Here is an 18360-nt window from a genome sequence, read left to right as displayed (position 1 = left end):
TATCCAGAGCGACTTACAAGGTTACTTGTATTACAGAGGAGGGCCAGTGTAGTGTTAGTCTTGCCCAAGGACTCTTATTGGTGTAGCGCAGCATAGTCACCCAGACCGGGAATCGAACCCCAGTCTCCTACATGGGGTGGTAGCTCAGTGGCAGGTAGTGGAGTTGTCTGTTGCACCACACCAACCAATTCCGGTCCCAGAGGGTCAGATTCCAGTATTAGTTCCCCCTTAAATCCAGTAAATAAACAGTACTTGAGCATTAAAGTGTGTCTCTGTAGAGCAGGGCAGGGCAACGGGGGCCAGAGTCCAGCGCAGTTTCCCTGCTCTAACAGACCTTGTCATTCACAGGTGAGCTGAATTAGGTGAGTGACCCTCCCTGTGCAGGAATCTGACCCTCTAGGACCGGAATTTGCCCAGCCCTGGTCTAGAGGGTGTGACTTGTTTACAATTACAGCATCAACTACCCAGCTAGAAGAGGACATAGACAGAAACAAACTATTATGGAATTAATTATGGAAAAATCTGAACTAAAAATACAATAAATACATTACAAATAAAAACATTGATATTACTGATAAATTGATAAAGGAGTGCTAAATTACATTTAAAAATATTTTTTAAAAATTGTACATTTTTATTTAATAAATGTGTGTAAATTAAAGTTTTCCAAATTTCATAACCGGAGCATTTATTTAAACATAGAACTGAAAATCTTCTGAATTTACTCTGAACTTGCATCACTTTTCGAAATATCCTTAGCAAAAAAAATAATAACGTTTAATAAAATCATTTGAGGAACGTTCAGAAAAATTGACAATTTTAATGTTTTAACAACCATAAATCGTACCATTCAGAGCGCTTACGCAACGCTCTACTAACCAAAAATGTCCAGCCAGGCCATTTGACCAGGGGTGCAGAAGCTTTGGTGTATGCCTGTAGGCGTCCAGCAGCATTATATGGTCCTGTAAGTGTCGCAGTGGTTGAACTTAGTATAGATCTATATAGACTCGTTCTGTATGAATAATGTTGGAAAGGGTTGTAATGTATTGGCTGGTTGTTCTGTTTCTATGTTGTTGGTTTTTTCTGTTCTTTATGACGTGTGTTCACAGGGTTTAGGGGAAGAATGCAATAATCATCAAGCTGGAGTTTTTCTTAATCTCGAAAAATGATCCAAAAGTACTTGGAATAAAATGATGATTTTATGATGAGTCAAATTACCTCGAAGTTGAGACTCTAGGTTTCCATTTCAGTGATATAGGGGTTTATTCTGACAGCAGCGGCTGATAGATGCTGAATTTGATTAGCTGAGTTTCCTCAGCTGAGCGTATATTTATCTGGACGGCACTTTCCAAGTTGCTGAACAAATTGTCTTTCCTATCTACAGCAGTGGTTCCCGACCCTGGTCCTGGAGAACCCCCCACCCCTCACCCCCTACCCGTCCTGCACATTTTAGTGGTGGCATGCTCTAACATAGCACCTTCAACTCAGGATGAACTTCTTAATGAGCTGATCTGCTGGATCAGGTGTGTTGGGAACAGGGTAAACCCAGGTTCCAGTCAAAACCCAGATAATCCACCTGCATGATTTCCAAATCTGGAATCATTAAAAAACAATCAAAGCATACAGGGACCCCCAGAAATGGGACCCCCAACCATCACCAATCAGGTGAACAGCACCTAAAGACGACTCAACACTGTCGGAAAGTCTGAAAGGATGTGGAGCTGATCAAGACGATGATCTAACTGATCAGCTCCAACTGCTGCTCTCAGAACAAGGGACTGTTCGGCCCAGAGTCCAGACCTCTACATCATTGAATGTGTTTAGGAGGACATTAATGGTCAGAAACAGAAAATTCTCAGACGTGTGGTCCGACATCCCCATCTTCTCCGTCTCTCTGAACATTTTATTCCTACCAGCATTTCGTTCCTCTTTTCTCTACAGTGTGGCGCTCAACATGGAAGACAGGCTCACAACCACGTCTTCTTCTTTTCCCATTTTAAATAATGCATCTGTGCACACATGCAGGGAAAATACACATATTTAATAATAATTAAAAAAATAAATATATATATATATATATATATATATATATATATATATATATATATATATATATATAGTTTCTGTTTGGGCTATTAAATATTTTTAATATTGGAAAGCTGGTCCTTGTAAACACCTAAAAAACACAGAATTGGGGTGCCGTAAGCAACATGTTGCCTGCTAGTGTGAACACGGGGTAAAACTGATCTTTAGGGGGTGAGGAAATCTCCCTGTAGGTTTCAGAACACTCCGTCCACCATGTTTAACAGGTGATGTGGTATGCTTTATATCCTGGACAACAGGTGGGGAAAGATGTCCTGCTGAATGAATGGAAGCTGTGATGAAGGTAAAAGTGGAGCTCTGAACTCTCAAACATCCTAAATCAGATTTTGTGGTTGAGGTTTAAATGTTTCCTGCTTTTTTCTGGTTCTGAGGAGTGAAGAACTTGCACATAACGTAGTGTAATCTCTGTTTAATGGTGGTTGCTACTATATGATACTATACTATAGTATGTTAGAAAACTAGCAATATGATGCTTGGACCCCTTGACATCACTCCGTCAAACATTTGTTAACCTTTATTATATCCAGTCTGAATACATTGTAAAGCAGGTGAAGGCTGTATACTCTCTCTTCTCTATTTTAATAGAAAAATAATCACCATCATTTCTGCCTCCACAACTGGAAAAGACCTGTATTTACAGTGACGGTGTCAAACCACTTCTGGCCTCATTTTCACCACCACAGTTATGCTAGAAATATCTGAAACACAGTTAAAAATATTTCAGTCCAGTACAAATGTCATGAATGACTGTAAGATTTAAAGACTGCATAGATTTTTATTGTGGCTTGAAATGTTTCCTGGTGTTATTTTGGGTTTACTGAATGCTCCTCAGTAGGTGTATAGTTATGATCATCCAGTATTGGCATTTTTAAAAACGTGCATAAAACCCGGTGTAATAAAACCCAAGAACTCAAAATGCCTAAATATCATCAAAAACTGCCCTGATTAATTTGCTGTAGCATTGAAATGGAATCCTAACTGATTTTACCAGGCTGTCCCATAGAAGAACCCCGTTTAGTTCCCTAAAGAGGCATGTTCATTAGAGATCTGTGAGTGTTAGGAACCTTCAGAACCTTAACTTTAAACCAGTCAAACTTTAAGGTTTAATGAAACTTCACATAATGTTAACATCATTATAAGATTGTCCTATAATTTGGTTAGATGGAGGTTCCTTAATGCTTATAAAGGTTCTTCATACTCGCATTTCATTTACAAGCCCATTTACAAATACAACGGTTCTCCAAATTACCATCCAAAAAAAAGTGGTTATAGAAGAACCACTTTTTTTTTGGCCTCTTTATTTTTAAAAGTGTTCTAGCTCACACTGGTCGGATTACTCATTATTTATTCCTTTTTCATCAGAGACAGAAAATTAACTCTTTTCCCTTTAAGCAGTAAACGCTGGTCTGTGAAATTGGATTTTTTAGAAGATGTATCTGTGGAGTGCCTCAAGGCTCAATACTGGGCCCAAAATCATTTTCCCAAAAGCATTAGACTTTGAGCTCTTGTTAGGTGAACAGCACCTAAAGACGACTCAACACTGTTGGTCTGAAAGGAATTGGAGCTGATCAATACAATAATCTTGCTGAAAACAAGAAAAACAAGCAGACAAATCCAACTGCTGCTCTCAAAACAAAGGACTGTTCGGCCCAGAGTCCAGACCTCTACATCTTTGAATGTGTTTGGGAGGACAGTAAGGGTGAGAAGCAGAAAACACTCAGACCTCAAACCGCTCGAACACATTCATTTTTCATCTGAGCCAAAATATTGAACTCATAAAACTCCTTCAATTTCAGTGCCCTTTCCCTTTAAGCAGTAAACGTTGGTCTGTGAAATTGGACTTTTTAGAAGATGCATCTGTGGAGTGCCTCAAGGCTCAATACTGGGCCCAAATACATTAGACTTTCAGCTCTCTTTAGGTAAACACCTAAACTGTGGAGCTGATTTTACTCTGCATGGGTGTGTGTTAGAGTATTTCAGTGCGAGTTTCCGGACTGTTGTACTACTAAATACCGTTGCTGCCATGCAAAACACTTCAGTTTCCAAAACCTTTACAGGAGGATTAAAAACCTTCTTATCAATGAAAGGCAAATGTAAACATATTTTATTCCAAGTCATTTTGGAGCATTTCTTTTGATCCCTTCATCGTGAAATTCTCACACAACGATTTAAATTACATCAAAAAGTGAAAAATGTCGAAAATACAACTTTTTTTTGCGTGTCGGCGTAAAAAATACAGAAGGACTTTAAATGTTTACTCTGCTTCTCAGTGTAGACGTGTCTTTGTTATTAATGGTGATGTTTCCGTTCTGACTTGCTTTCGGTGTGTTTATGTACAAGTGTGGAAAAACAGGAATGCAGTTTAATAATTTATTACTGGGATATGAGCTGACAGCCAGCTGGTAAAATACTCGTCTGAATGTTCAGGATGTGGATGAGCCTTAATGAGAGGAGACTCATTTTCTGATTGGCAGGACTTCTATAAGGGGTACGTGCTGTTGCTTTTTCTTTTTTGAACTGATTCTCCTGAACATGTTCTTTTTCTCATCGTTTTCTTGAGCTTTTTTTTCCCTCCTGCCACAGAGTTTTACACGCTAGCTGTTTAAATTGTTCGGATCAGCCAAGTTGCAATATGGACAATATAAAAAAAAAATCAACTTTGTAAGAAAAATAGTCTGACTTGCTGTTACATATTTCCCACAAATCCATGGAGACTTCGGTGTACTGTATCTGGACATGCCCCACTTCTCGGTGCACTGCTGTGGCTCACCAGAGGAGGGCAGTGTATCCTTACATTTACAAATGTCAACCAATTCCAACTGCAGTTTCTTTTTTTAAATAAATAAAAACCAAAATAAAGTCGCTGTGGTGTTTCTTGAATAGATTTTCGCGTATTTAAATTGTTTAAATCTTCTTCAGTTTACTTTCACAGCTTTAGACAACACTTTCCTCTATTCCGTTTATTAGCAGGTGAATAACAAGCAGTAGCAAATAACAGTCAGGACGTAGTAAACCACCATAGAGATGCACTGTGGTTTTCCATGACACTTGTGTGAAACAACGACAAAAACACATGGCGAGCCTTTATTTCTGTGCATCCTCCCACATTCAGGGACTGAAACACTTGACAAACATAATTAGCTTCAGCAAAACCAGCTTCAGCCTTCCATGCCTAACACTAATAGGACTAATAGGAACTCAAAGCTGGAAGACCTTAATTAGGATCATGCTGTTCCAGCATGCTAATTGGGAGCTACGGGCTTTGACTTATTAGCTCTGTTAGCATTCTGAGACCTACTGAGTGCCTTGCAGAAGAAATCAACCCCCTTAAAATTCATCAGATTTGTCTGGATTACAAACGACAGTGTTTTATTAAAAACCTACTCTTCTTACATTAAAGAGACAATATTTTTTTCGCTTTTAAAATAGAAGACACTGTGGCGTCTGTTGCGGTTAGGATGTTGCGGTTGGGGGGCTTCAAGTAGGTCTTAGTTGTAGGACCGATCGTGGCAGTGTGTGTGAGGTAGGAGAGGTTAAATACCTCTCAAATCCTGCAGCTATTTTAGCTAATGAACACCAATACATAAATATTTACTCATTTACCAAAACTAATCAATAGCCTTAATAACACATCTTGCCAAATCATCATACTTCATTGTAGTAAGTAAAATAATAAAAAAGTATTGTTTTACTTTTACCACCTTTTACATTATGTTATTATTATTATGCCAATGTAAAATAAAAAACTAACAAATACATAAAACTAAAAAGTCAGATAAACTCAAACTGACAGTTTATTTACATTCCGCTGTGGTGGGAAACAGCTTGACCAATGACTGCATGTAAATGCTGGGTATGTATAGACTAATAGTGGTGGTGAGAAGGCGGGGCTTAAGCTGTTTGATAAATGGTTGATGTAGATGCAGATACATGTAGACCAATAGTGGTGGTGAGAAGGTGCGGTTAGGCAGTTTGGACAAGGGTCGATGTAGATGCAGGTACATGTAGAGCAATATTGGTGGTGAGAAGGCGGGGCTTAAGCTGTTTGATAAATGGTTAATGTAGATGCAGGTACATGTAGACCAATATTGGTGGTGAGAAGGCAGGGCTTAAGCAGTTTGATAAATGGTTGATGTAGATGCAGATACATGTAGACCAATAGTGGTGGTGAGAAGGCGGGGCTTAAGCTGTTTGATAAATGGTTGATGTAGATGCCGGTACATGTAGACCAATAGTGGTGGTGAGAAGGCGGGGCTTAGGCAGTTTGGACAAGGGTCGATGTAGATAAAGGTACATGTAGACCAATAGTGGTGGTGAGAAGGCGGGGCTTAAGCTGTTTGATAAATGGTTAATGTAGATGCAGGTACATGTAGACCAATAGTGGTGGTGAGAAGGCGGGGCTTAGGCAGTTTGGACAAGGGTCGATGTAGATGAAGGTACATGTAGACCAATAAAGGTGGTGAGAAGGCGGGGCTTAAACAGTTTGATAAACGGTTGATGTAGATGCAGATGCATGTCGACCAATAGTGGTGGTGAGAAGGCGGGGCTTAAGCAATTTGATAAATGGTTGATGTAGATCAATAGTGGTGGTGAGAAAACCAGGCTTAGGCAGTTTGGACAAGGGTCGATGTAGATGAAGGTACATGTAGACCAATAGTGGTGGTGAGAAGGCGGGACTTCCACAAAGTGTCATTCCTAATCCAGACCAATCGGATAACTTTTAAGAGGGTCTAATACTTTTGCAAGGCAGTGTGTTCCTTAAAGTCCTACTTTCAGATTTTGGACCAAGAAAAAGTGCCTTCAAAATAACTACCCCTCAATAACTACCCGTCAGTCCGTCGTGATTAGCCTGAAGGTTGAGGCCTCGGTGTGAACAAAAGTGCGACGTGTCAAGAAACATAAGTGTGTGAACAAATATCTGTAAAATGAGGTGAGTAAAGCGAATGTGTTTGTAACCAAAAGATTTGAACCCATTACCTGCTAAAGACCGGCGAGGTATAATACTGACCCATTCCCTCCAGGACCACCTGAGTCAAACCTCATTTTCTCCTCAATTACTCCTAACAATGCCATCCTGTTGGGGCCCATTAAAGAGTAAGTCATCAGCGCTGACCCACATGGAAGGTTCCAAGACAAATGATTGAGAAGACATGGCAAGTAATTTGTCATGTAACTGATTAAGGGTCTTGCTATGATTAGCCGTCGGGGTCATCGGGCCATACATTCATCTCCTCCAGGCACACTAACAAACACTGCACAGGCAAAATGATACCTTGGTGAATCTTAATAATCTAGTTGATATGTCTAATATTTAAAGTATAAGACAAATAGAAGAGGATATTATGAGATTATTAAACATACACTATATGGACAAAAGTATTGGGACACCTGTTCATTCATCGTTTCTTCTAAAATCAAGGCTATTAAAAAGAGTTAATCCTGCTTTTGAGTGAGAGTTGCTGTCTCTACTGTCCAGGGAAGAAGGCTTTCTGCTAGATTTTGGAGGAGCACTGCTGTGAGGATTTTGACTGCATTCAGGTCAGTACATCATACATCACCTCAACTCATCCCATTAAAAGTATTGGATGGAGCAGCACCATCCATCATTCCAGAGAACACAGTTCCACTGCTCCACAGCTCAATGCTGGCATTAGGCAGCATGGTGCCAATACGTTCATCATGTTTATGCTGCAGAAGGTCCTATTCTATTGGCAGTACTTCTCTACAAGGACTAGACTAGCTGTGTGTGTGTGTGTGTATGTGCACATTTGCACATCTGTGTCAGCAATAGGTGCAACTTAAAGTAGCTGAATGCATTCATTAGAAGGGGTGTCCACAAATATTTGGACATATAGTGCATATAGAGTAATTATTTCATTATTTAAACGTTTGCTTATTAACGTCTAGAAATCATTTAAATAATCTCTAAATGATAAATATTAGGTATTTAGTTTAGATTAGATTGAAGATGGTGTCGCTCACCAAGACATCACTTATTAGCAGTGTAGGACAAACTCAATATCAATAAGGAAAACCATGAAATATGAAAATCCACATTTAAAGGACAATTTCACCAACGTTTTTCAAAATTATCAGCATAATTCAATGGTTAGGATGCGAACAAGGTTATTCAGAGTGGGTTTGGGGTAAACTGTCAGAACTGGTCACGGTGGTGATGAATATAACCAGAGGTCTGAACCTCTAAGAGCTCCCTCACAGAACGTTACTCCACCAAATGCCTGAAACACGCTCAGTCATGCGTTACACCACTACCTGCCAGTCAGCTACTACACCCTGTTGGAGACTAGGGTTTGATTCCTGGTCGGGGTGACGGTTCTCCGCTACACCAATGGGACTCCTTGGGCGGGACTCGAAACACTACATCAGCCCACCTCCGTCATACGAGTAACGCTGTTAGATGCTCTAGATAAGAGCATCTGCTAAGTTAAGTGGATCTACAATCTCTATTCTCTATTTCTAGAGAACATCACTGGTTACTACATCAGCTGAAAGTGGACCAAGATGCATTGCAAGTCTTTATTTACCATCAACATTCCATAAAAAACTCTGAGACCCCACCTAGCATGTCCATGTAGGGCTTGTAGGGCAGCCCAACTGGAACCCAGCAAGGTTTTTCCTTGGGTTTCATGTTTGCCCCACGTATGGTTGCCCACCAGGGTCAATGATGGGACCAGAAGGGGTTAAACATGATCCCCCATCTGGGTTGTACACTGCATACAGGGCCTAGATGGGACCCTTGTGAGATTAGAGTGGACTGTAGTGATAAGGCCCATTTGGGAAGCCCAATGTTAATGTCCCAGTTAAAACTTATGTACAAATGAACCCACCTGGAACCCACCTAGCCCAAGTTCCACCCCTGTAAGCCCCACCTGAGCAAACTAGCTGGGACTGAGACACTGTTTCATCATAGCTTAGAGAAGATTCATCGTTTCGAGAAGATCCATTCATGGAGGAGCGATACATGCGGGGTCCTGTGAGAGAAAATAGTCCCCAAATAAAGCGTCTTAGTTCAGTTCAGCCAGATCTTCACCGCCAATAATCTTCCGTATAAAGCTCAGAAGACACGTGTATGCTCACTGGTGGGTTTGGATTGTAAATGAAATGGCTATATTTTAGGGTTGTAGGCATGGCGACAGACCGACGTCTGGCTTCATTCACCACCACTGTAAAGAAGGTTTCAATTTCACCCCAAACCTCCACTCAAACACTGAATTTTGGAGAAATTCTGATAAAAATCAGCAGAATTCTCCTTTAAAATCTTAGAGAAGAAACATCCTCAGGAATGTCCACGTGATTTTATGGTAGAACATCATCATCATCATCATCCTCATCTCCATGTCCTGACACCAAATAAAAAAGCACCACATGGAAAATCACTTCAGACACACTGTTCACAGGTAGGTGTAAATGCAAACTGAAGGCTTGGGTGAAAAATAGATATATTCTACATATCGTATATAGAGTATAATACTGGTATATAAAAGTAGCTACTATAACATAGTTCCTAAGTTCTGGACACTTGGATTTTAGGTAGGGCGATAATAAAGAGCTAGTTCCATTCTTGACGGTGGTCTCACTCTAAAGTTCAGCCTCTGACGTTCATCTGTGCACCTCAAGAGGCATCAGTGTTTTATGATCCAGGGCAGAGCATCTGCCTGTTTCCTCTATTTGGTCCTGTCTGTCCACATCCCTCCGTCCTGCTCAGCTTTCCTTCCTCCATCATTTGAAATGGACCTAAGGCTGCCATTAGTGTGGTTATGAGGGTCCAGCTTTTAGAGTCCAGAGGATCACTCAGTTTGTCTTCCATAAAGGGTTATTGTAGACCCAGCCATCGCCCTGCAGAGAAACACACAGCAGTGAGACCAGTACACAACACCAGTAGGGGTTAAGGGGAATTCCGCTGGACTTCCCCTGGATTAAACAGTGTTCAGCTCAGAATTGTTCACCTGTGATGGTCAGGGGTGGTCCAGATCGACTCACGTGTCAAAAATCGATTACATAATGTTAAAGGATAAAGGATAAAGGTGCACGTATATGTCACTGTACAGTGTGGACTGTACAGCGAAATGTGTCCTCCGCATTTAACCCATCTGGTAGTGAACACACACTCACACACACACATGTGTTAGGGGCAGTGAGTACACACACACACCCAGAGCGGTGGGCAGCCAACTCCAGCGCCCGGGAGCAGAGAGGGTAAAGGGCCTTGCTCAAGGGCCCAACAGTGGCAGCTTGCCGAGCCCGGGAATCGAACCCACAACCCTGTTATCGACAGCCCGGAGCTCTAACCGCTGAGCCACCACTGCCCCTAATGTTGACATAAAGCAGAAGGTGGAACATGAAAGTGCGGATGTACAGAAGTGCATGGGACCAAGAGGGGTTAAACATGAGTCCAGTGTTGCCAAGTTAGCAACTTTCCAGACCCTTGTACCGTTTTTTGTTTTTTTTTTGAAGCGACTAGCGACAAATCTAGCGAAAAATTTTTTGAGAGACTTTTGGAGACTCTGAGGTGAACACACATGTTCTTTATGTACTGTCCTCAGCAGGGGGGGCTGCCGTGAGCCTCAGTCTCACAGTCCGAGGAGACCCACACCGCTCCACGTCCACACTTCCAGTGAACTCCACATGCCGAAAGCCGCCGCTGACCCCGCCCGATGTAAATATAAATGCATCTTAAGAGTGACACGAAAATAAACCACTGCACTTAACTAACTTACACTGCACTCAGTCCCTCACTCACCTTCACAAAAAACTAAAAAAAAAACTAAAATAAAGAAAACTAAAAAACTACGTAACTTTTAACGTCACTTTGCCGAAGCAGGTCCGAAGCCTGGATAAAGGAGGAGGGGTGAAGAGTGTAGAGTAGCAGTTCCACCCCACATAACATAACAGTCTTTTAATTAAATTTGCTAAGCTAACATTTAACAACACTGGACAAAATTAATTTGTGCAATTTATGTAAAAATTATTTATGAAATGTGGGTCTGGACGAAGCATTCAAGTCATGGAAAAAAAACGGAATCAACAGAAGAAGTTTTATCATTTATTCAGAGTTCATTTGTAGTTCTAACATATTTAACATGTTTTACTCACTGTTTTCTCTTCCACAACATTATTCCTTTATTCTACAGCTTCAAATACAAGCAAATTAACAATTATGCAAATTAGATGACATCATTTAGTGACTTCTAGCGACTTTTAGGACTTTTATAATAGCTACTCTCCTTGCTGAGGAGTTGGCAACACTGCATGAGCCCCATCTAGGCTGTACACTCCATACAGGGCCTAGATTAGATTGAGACCCATCCGGGAAGCACAACTGGGTCCCAGTATAAACATACGTACAATCCCACTCGACAAATCCGCCTGAGGACAACTGAGCAAGCGATGACAAAGCACCCAAACCCGACTCAGAAAGGGCGGAGCGGATTACAAACTCTGTTGCAAGCTTTAATGTCAAGGATTTGTGTAGTGAGATTCCCAGCCTGCCTGTCCGACACACTTTCTAATTATGGGTTATTTTGGGTGTGAAGAATACAGTGTCATCATCATCATCATCATCATCAATGACATACATCTTTTTGGTAAAGTGTTTGGATTCTGGTGGTAGAGTAAAAACCAATGAGCTTTACCTGTTTGGTGAAGTATTTGGGTTTCCATGGTGACCCACTGGCCGCTCTCTGCCTCTCCTCTTCCCGCTGTCCTTCCTCCAGCTGATGCTTGTGTTCCGTCGCTCCGTCAATGTTGCCATCTTTCAGGGCCGTGGTGACATGCTGCCATAGCCGCCTAAACACACACACACACACATACACACAGCTACTGATTTTTGTATTATTACTGTATGCTGAGAAAAGTTACTCCTACACCTCTATCTAACCCTAACCTTAACCCTAAACCTACACGATATGGACAAAAGTATTGGGACACCTGCCAATTCATTGTTTCTTCCAAAATCAAGAAGAGTTTATCCTGTTTTTGTTGGAGTAACTGTCTCTACTGTCCAGAGAAAGCTTTCTACTACCTTTTGGAGCATTGCTGTGAGGATATGATTGCATGACGCCTGTGTTAGTAAGGTCAGAATGTTGGATAATTATCACCCCACAGTGCATATGGAATAATCCACAGTAGATGATGAATAACTCATAGTGGACACTGAATAATTCATAGTAGATGCTGAATAAATAATAGTAGATAATGAATAATTCATAGTGGATAATTCATAACTCATAGCAGATACTCAATAACTAAGTAGTTGCTAAATGATTCATACTGGATACTGAATAATGTATAGTACATACTGAATCATATTCCTCTCTACCCGAGGGATTGCCACTGTCGCCACTAGCTTGCTCAAAAAAGGCTCGGACCCGGATCTCTGTAAAGCTGCTTTGTGACAACACTTGCTGTAAAAAGTGCTATAGAAATAATAATGAATTGAAACTGAATTCATAGCAGATACAAAATAATTAATAGTGAATACTAAATCATTCATAATAGATAATTAATAATTAACAGCGAATACTGAACAGCTCATGGCAGATATTGAATAATGTAGAGTAGACACTGAAAAATAGCTCCTAAATATTAGTAACTTAACAACAAACTCAGCCTGAACTCCAACTGCCAATAAAGCCTATCCAGCCCTTTTAATCCTTAAACTGTGGAATTACTATTATAAAAGTACGTTAGGATATTAGATATATTAATTCATAACTTATATGAATTACTTCTCACTCGTAGCTCACTGAAACTAGTGGAGTAGGTCTTTATACCATGTGTGTGTCACCTTCCATATTCTTAACGTCTCAAACACAAATGTCATGAACTCACCTGGACTCGGTCCGGCCTTGCTTCTCCACTGGCCGAATCAGCTTTTTTATGATGGGCAGTTTGGTGGTCTCGATAACTTTGGTGTCTGCATTGCTGTAGCTAAACTCCAGAGTACCGTTCCACTCCCCCTGAGCCTTACACACGATGGTGCCCGTCGAGTTCTGTTTCACCTCCGCAGTTACCCTAACACACACACACACATCAGACACTCCCACTTCACTTTATCAGAAACACTTATATTGTACATCCACTTACTGGCCACTTTATTAGAAACACCTACCTCTTTGTGCTTCCACTCGCTGGCCACTTTATTAGAAACACCTACCTCCTTGTGCTTCCACTCACTGGCCACTTTATTAGAAACACCTACCTCTTTGTGCTTCCACTCGCTGGCCACTTTATTAGAAACACCTACCTCCTTGTGCTTTCACTCGCTGGCCACTTTATTAGAAACGCCTACCTCCTTGTGCTTCCACTCACTGGCCACTTTATTAGAAACACCTACCTCCATGTGCTTCCACTCGCTGGCCACTTTATTAGAAACACCTACCTCCTTGTGCTTTCACTCGCTGGCCACTTTATTAGAAACGCCTACCTCCTTGTGCTTCCACTCACTGGCCACTTTATTAGAAACACCTACCTCCATGTGCTTCCACTCACTGGCCACTTTATTAGAAACACCTACCTCTTTGTGCTTCCATTCACTGGCCACTTTATTAGAAACACCTACCTCTTTGTGCTTCCACTCACTGGCCACTTTATTAGAAACACCTACCTCTTTGTGCTTCCACTCACTGGCCACTTTATTAGAAACACCTACCTCCTTGTGCTTCCACTCACTGGCCACTTTATTAGAAACGCCACTTTTTGACTCTATTTAATGAAAGGCTGTGACTCAGACACACCTGTGCACTTTTCCCCCATAGAAAGGCTTGGTGTGGAAGGTGACTGTAGCCGAGTATCCGCTCTTCACACAGCTGATTGACACTTTCCCCCCCAGCTCCACCCATGGCACAGTAAGGATGGAGCGGGCGTAAGCAGACGGCAGAGTAAACACATACTCTTCACCGTGATCCAACAGGCTCAGGACACCTGTAGGGGCAAAGGTCAAAGGATGAACATCTTTACAAACTTATTTAGCTTTTTAAATTGATTCACTCACTGGCCACTTTATTAGAAACAGCTTCCTTGTGCTTTCACTCACTGGGCACTTTATTAGAAACACCTACCTCCTTGTGTTTCCATTCACTGGCCACTTTATTAGAAACACCTACCTCCTTGTGCTTCCACTCACTGGCCACTTTAATAGAAACGCCACTTTTTGACACCAACTACAGAACCAACTGCAGGACCACTGTAGGACCAACTATATGAGCAAGAGTAGGTACACCTGTAGAACCGTCTGCAGTTCTGACTGTAGGGCCATATGTAGGACTGTCTGTAGGACCAACTATTGGACCAACTGCGGGTTCTCTGTAAGACTATCTGTAGGATGAACAACAGCACCATCTGTGGAACCATCAGTGACACCAACTATAGACCCAACTGCAGGACCTTTGTAGGACCCACTATATGAGCGAGAGTAGGTACACCCGTAGAACCGTCTGCAGTTCTGACTGTAGGGCCATATATTAGACAATCTATAGGACAGTTCATTGTAAGCATGATCACAAACACAGACCCTAACCTCAGCAATAGGAAGCACCTTCATTCTGTTTTACTTTCTCTTTGGTCTCTTTAACACACACACACACACCATCAGTGACTCAGTATAATGACTCAGTCAGTCAATCCTGCTGTGAGGAAGGATGCCTCTATGCTCTCCTGCAGTCCAGTCCAGAGTGACTCACGTTCTATAAAAAATACAATGATTCCCACAACTCCCACAATGATTCAGATGATTCAATACTCACTGACTCACCTGATTCCTACACCTGAGTCATGATTCATAATTTATTCATATAGTGCCAGGCTGCTGAGATTCAGCGTTGTCAGAGCTCAATTTCAATCCAAAATCTGACACTAGCTCTGTATGTTACACAGAGAACACCATACTGCAACAACATCTTACTGATGGATTACATCAACACTGGATTCATCAAAACACCCACAGAAGCTGAGATTGCTCAGCATGGCCACAAGAAAGGTCAAATACACTGGGATTGATTACTTGCTTATTACAAGCTTCTAAGATATGAGTATTCACATTATGCCCTTTTAGAAATATGCAAATCAATGAGGACTAAAGAAAAGAACAAAACAAAAGGACTGTTTATAATATCCATTCTATTTAACCACCATCACAAAGCATTGTATCAGACCAGAGATGTGCCAGAATTGTAGAAATGTAGCCTTTAGAAATAAGAAATCTGTAGATCCATTCTATAGGACAGCATATAATATGGCTTGACGTAGAACCATCTGGAGGAGCAAGTAGGAACAACTGTAGGACCAACTATAGGACCAACTGTAGGAGACGATATATAGGACCATCTGAATGACCAACTGAAAAAATAACTGTAAGATAATCTGTATAAACAACTATAGGACCAACTATAGGACCAACTGCAGGACTATGTGTATGACCATTAGTAAGACCAATAACAGAAACATCTGAAGGACCAACTATAGGATCAAAACAGGACCATGTTAAGGATCAACTAAAAGACTATCTATAGGACCAAATGCAGGACCAACTATAGGACCAAATATGGGACCAACTGCTGGACCATCAGTAGGACTAACTATAGGAACAACTGCAGGACTATGTGTATGACCATTAGTAGGACCAATAACAGAAACATCTGAAGGACCAACTATAGGACCAAAACAGGACCATGTTTAGGAACAACTTTAAGACTAAAACAGGTCCATCTGTAGGACCAACTATAGGACCAAAACAGGACCATGTTTAGGATAAACTAAAAGACCATCTATAGAACCAACTGCAGGATCAACTATAGGACCAAATATGGGACCAACTGCTAGACCATCAGTAGGACTAACTATACTGAACAACTGCAGGACCATGTGTATACCATTAGTAGGACCAATAACAGAAACATCTGAAGGACCAACTATAGGACCAAAACAGGATTGTCTGTAGGAACAACTATAAGACCAACTATAGGACCAACTGCAGGACCACATTTAGGAACAACTTTAAGACTAAAACAGGTCCATCTGTAGGACCAACTACAGGATGAAAACAGGACCATGTTTAGGATAAACTAAAAGACCATCTATAGAACCAACTGCAGGATCAACTATAGGACCAAATATGGGACCAACTGCTAGACCATCAGTAGGACTAACTATACTGAACAACTGCAGGACCATGTGTATATCATTAGTAGGACCAATAACAGAAACATCTGAAGGACCAACTATAGGACCAAAACAGGATTGTCTGTAGGAACAACTATAAGACCAACTATAGGACCAACTGCAGGACCACATTTAGGAACAACTTTAAGACTAAAACAGGTCCATCTGTAGGACCAACTACAGGATGAAAACAGGACCATGTTTAGGATCAACTAAAAGACCATCTATAGGACCAACTGCAGGACCAACTATAGGACCAAAAATGGGACCAACTGTTGGACCATCAGTAGGACTAACTATAGGAACAACTGCAGGACCATGTGTATATCATTAGTAGGACCAAAGGTAGGACCAATAACAGAAATATCTGAAGGACCAACTATAGGACCAAAACAGGATTGTCTGTAGGAACAACTATAAGACCAACTATAGGACCAACTGCAGGACCATCTGTAAGAACAAATATATGGAACAACTATGATTGTGATTGGCTAGAGGACATATTTGCATATTGCAAACTTGGAAGACATTAAAACAATAACAGTCATACTGTATCAGGGCAGTTTTCCAAAAGCATCTTACCAGTAACACTGGTTCTCAAATTGTCCCCCAAGAACCTCTAGACCAGCCATATTTTGCTCTATCTGGACCACCTGGGGTTCCCTGAATACCACCATCTTAGGCAGTAGAGTGAGAATCCCACTGAACACTCAACAATCTCTAGAAGTAACAGATAATCCTAACACTATATAGTGTTATAGTTAACTGGACTACCAAAGGGTCTATGCCAGTACAGCACATATGAAGCATCAAAGAAAAGCTTTAAACCTTCTTTAAATCCTGGAGAAACACTCTCACCTTCCCCCACCATGGACACTCCCACAGACATGCCCATGAACTTGCTCTTGGTCCAGACATGGACGTTCACACACATGGCTCGCTCACGGCATTCACAGTAAAACGCTGACACAGGGGGATGATGAGAAACCTGCTCCGCCACAAATCGGACCCGATAATTCCCTGATCCCTCCTCCGTAGCCTCTCCTGGATTGGCTCCTGGGCTGGCGTCATGCGTGTGAGTCCTGAGGGGTCTCACTCTGTCCCGAGGAACCTCCCAGGAGCAGTGGAACGTTTCCCCCAGAATGGGGTTATATGGCTTTTTGGCCACAGCACCTTTGCGTCCTTCGTGGAAGGCGGTCAGGTAATATTCCACGAACCGCACCATTCGCTCCTCTGGTGTTGTTCCCATGGAAACAGCCAGGAACATGTCAGGATGGGCCATGAAGTTGGCGTACATCTCCAGCAGGGATCTCTTCTCCAGGATAAACGTGGGCAACACAACCTGAGGAGAGAGGATAAAGGAAAGGACCAATTTCATCCAGGCAAATCCCTCATTTCAAATTCCAAATTCTAAATATTACTGATGGTATACATGTAAACAGACTACAGGCAACACACTCTCTGTAGTGCCCAATATAGGACTAACTATATATTACTGGTTCTGGTCTGTAGGACCAACTATAGGACCAGTGGCTGGACCGATTGAAGGAGACTGTACACAGAAGAACCTGTAGGACCAACTACAGGAACATTTGTAGGACCAACTATAGGACAAACAGCAGGGCCACATGCTATACAACTAGCTATACGACCAACTGCAGGACCACTTTCAGAATCAACTGTATATAGGACCATCTGTAGGACCAACTACAGGAACATTTGTAGGACCAACTACAGGACTTTTCTGTAGGACCAACTTTATATTATTGGTTCTGGTCTGATAGACCAACTATATAACCAACTACAAGACTGTAGGACCAACTATAGGACAAACTGCAGGGTCACATGCAGAACTAGCTATATATCCAGCTGCAGGACCGCCAACAGAACCAACTGTATATCATTGAGGTTTGATCTGAAAGACCAAACCTGTAGGACTTACTGTAGGACCATCAACAGGGCTATCTACAGGACCAACTATAAGGGCCATTTGTTGAACTGACTGCAGGACCATGTGTAGGATCAACTACAGGACAAAATGCAAGGCCGTATATAGGAGCAACTGTAGACAGTTGGAAG

The 18360-nt window shown here is 41.6% G+C and overlaps 1 protein-coding gene across 2 annotated transcripts in view; it reads right to left on the bottom strand.

The window, feature by feature from the left end:
- Nucleotides 1–5048: 5048 nt before the first annotated feature.
- osbpl10a (oxysterol binding protein-like 10a) overlaps nucleotides 5049–18360 on the bottom strand; it is an 85945-nt gene continuing 72633 nt past the window's right edge. For both annotated transcript variants that reach the window (XM_072674239.1, XM_072674241.1), the window contains exons 9-13: nucleotides 17140–17623; nucleotides 13860–14046; nucleotides 12955–13137; nucleotides 11757–11910; nucleotides 5049–9960 (exon numbers count right to left, since the gene is read on the bottom strand). In XM_072674239.1, coding sequence (XP_072530340.1) covers nucleotides 9916–9960; nucleotides 11757–11910; nucleotides 12955–13137; nucleotides 13860–14046; nucleotides 17140–17623 — 1053 coding nt within the window. In that variant the 3' untranslated portion in view covers nucleotides 5049–9915. The remainder of the gene's footprint in view (nucleotides 9961–11756; nucleotides 11911–12954; nucleotides 13138–13859; nucleotides 14047–17139; nucleotides 17624–18360) is intronic.

This window comes from Salminus brasiliensis, chromosome 2, assembly GCF_030463535.1.
Source record: "Salminus brasiliensis chromosome 2, fSalBra1.hap2, whole genome shotgun sequence".
In the NCBI taxonomy this organism is placed as follows: Eukaryota; Metazoa; Chordata; class Actinopteri; order Characiformes; family Bryconidae; genus Salminus; species Salminus brasiliensis.
The sequence above is the reverse complement of the archived record's forward strand: the minus strand, read 5'-3'. Positions and strand labels throughout refer to the sequence as shown.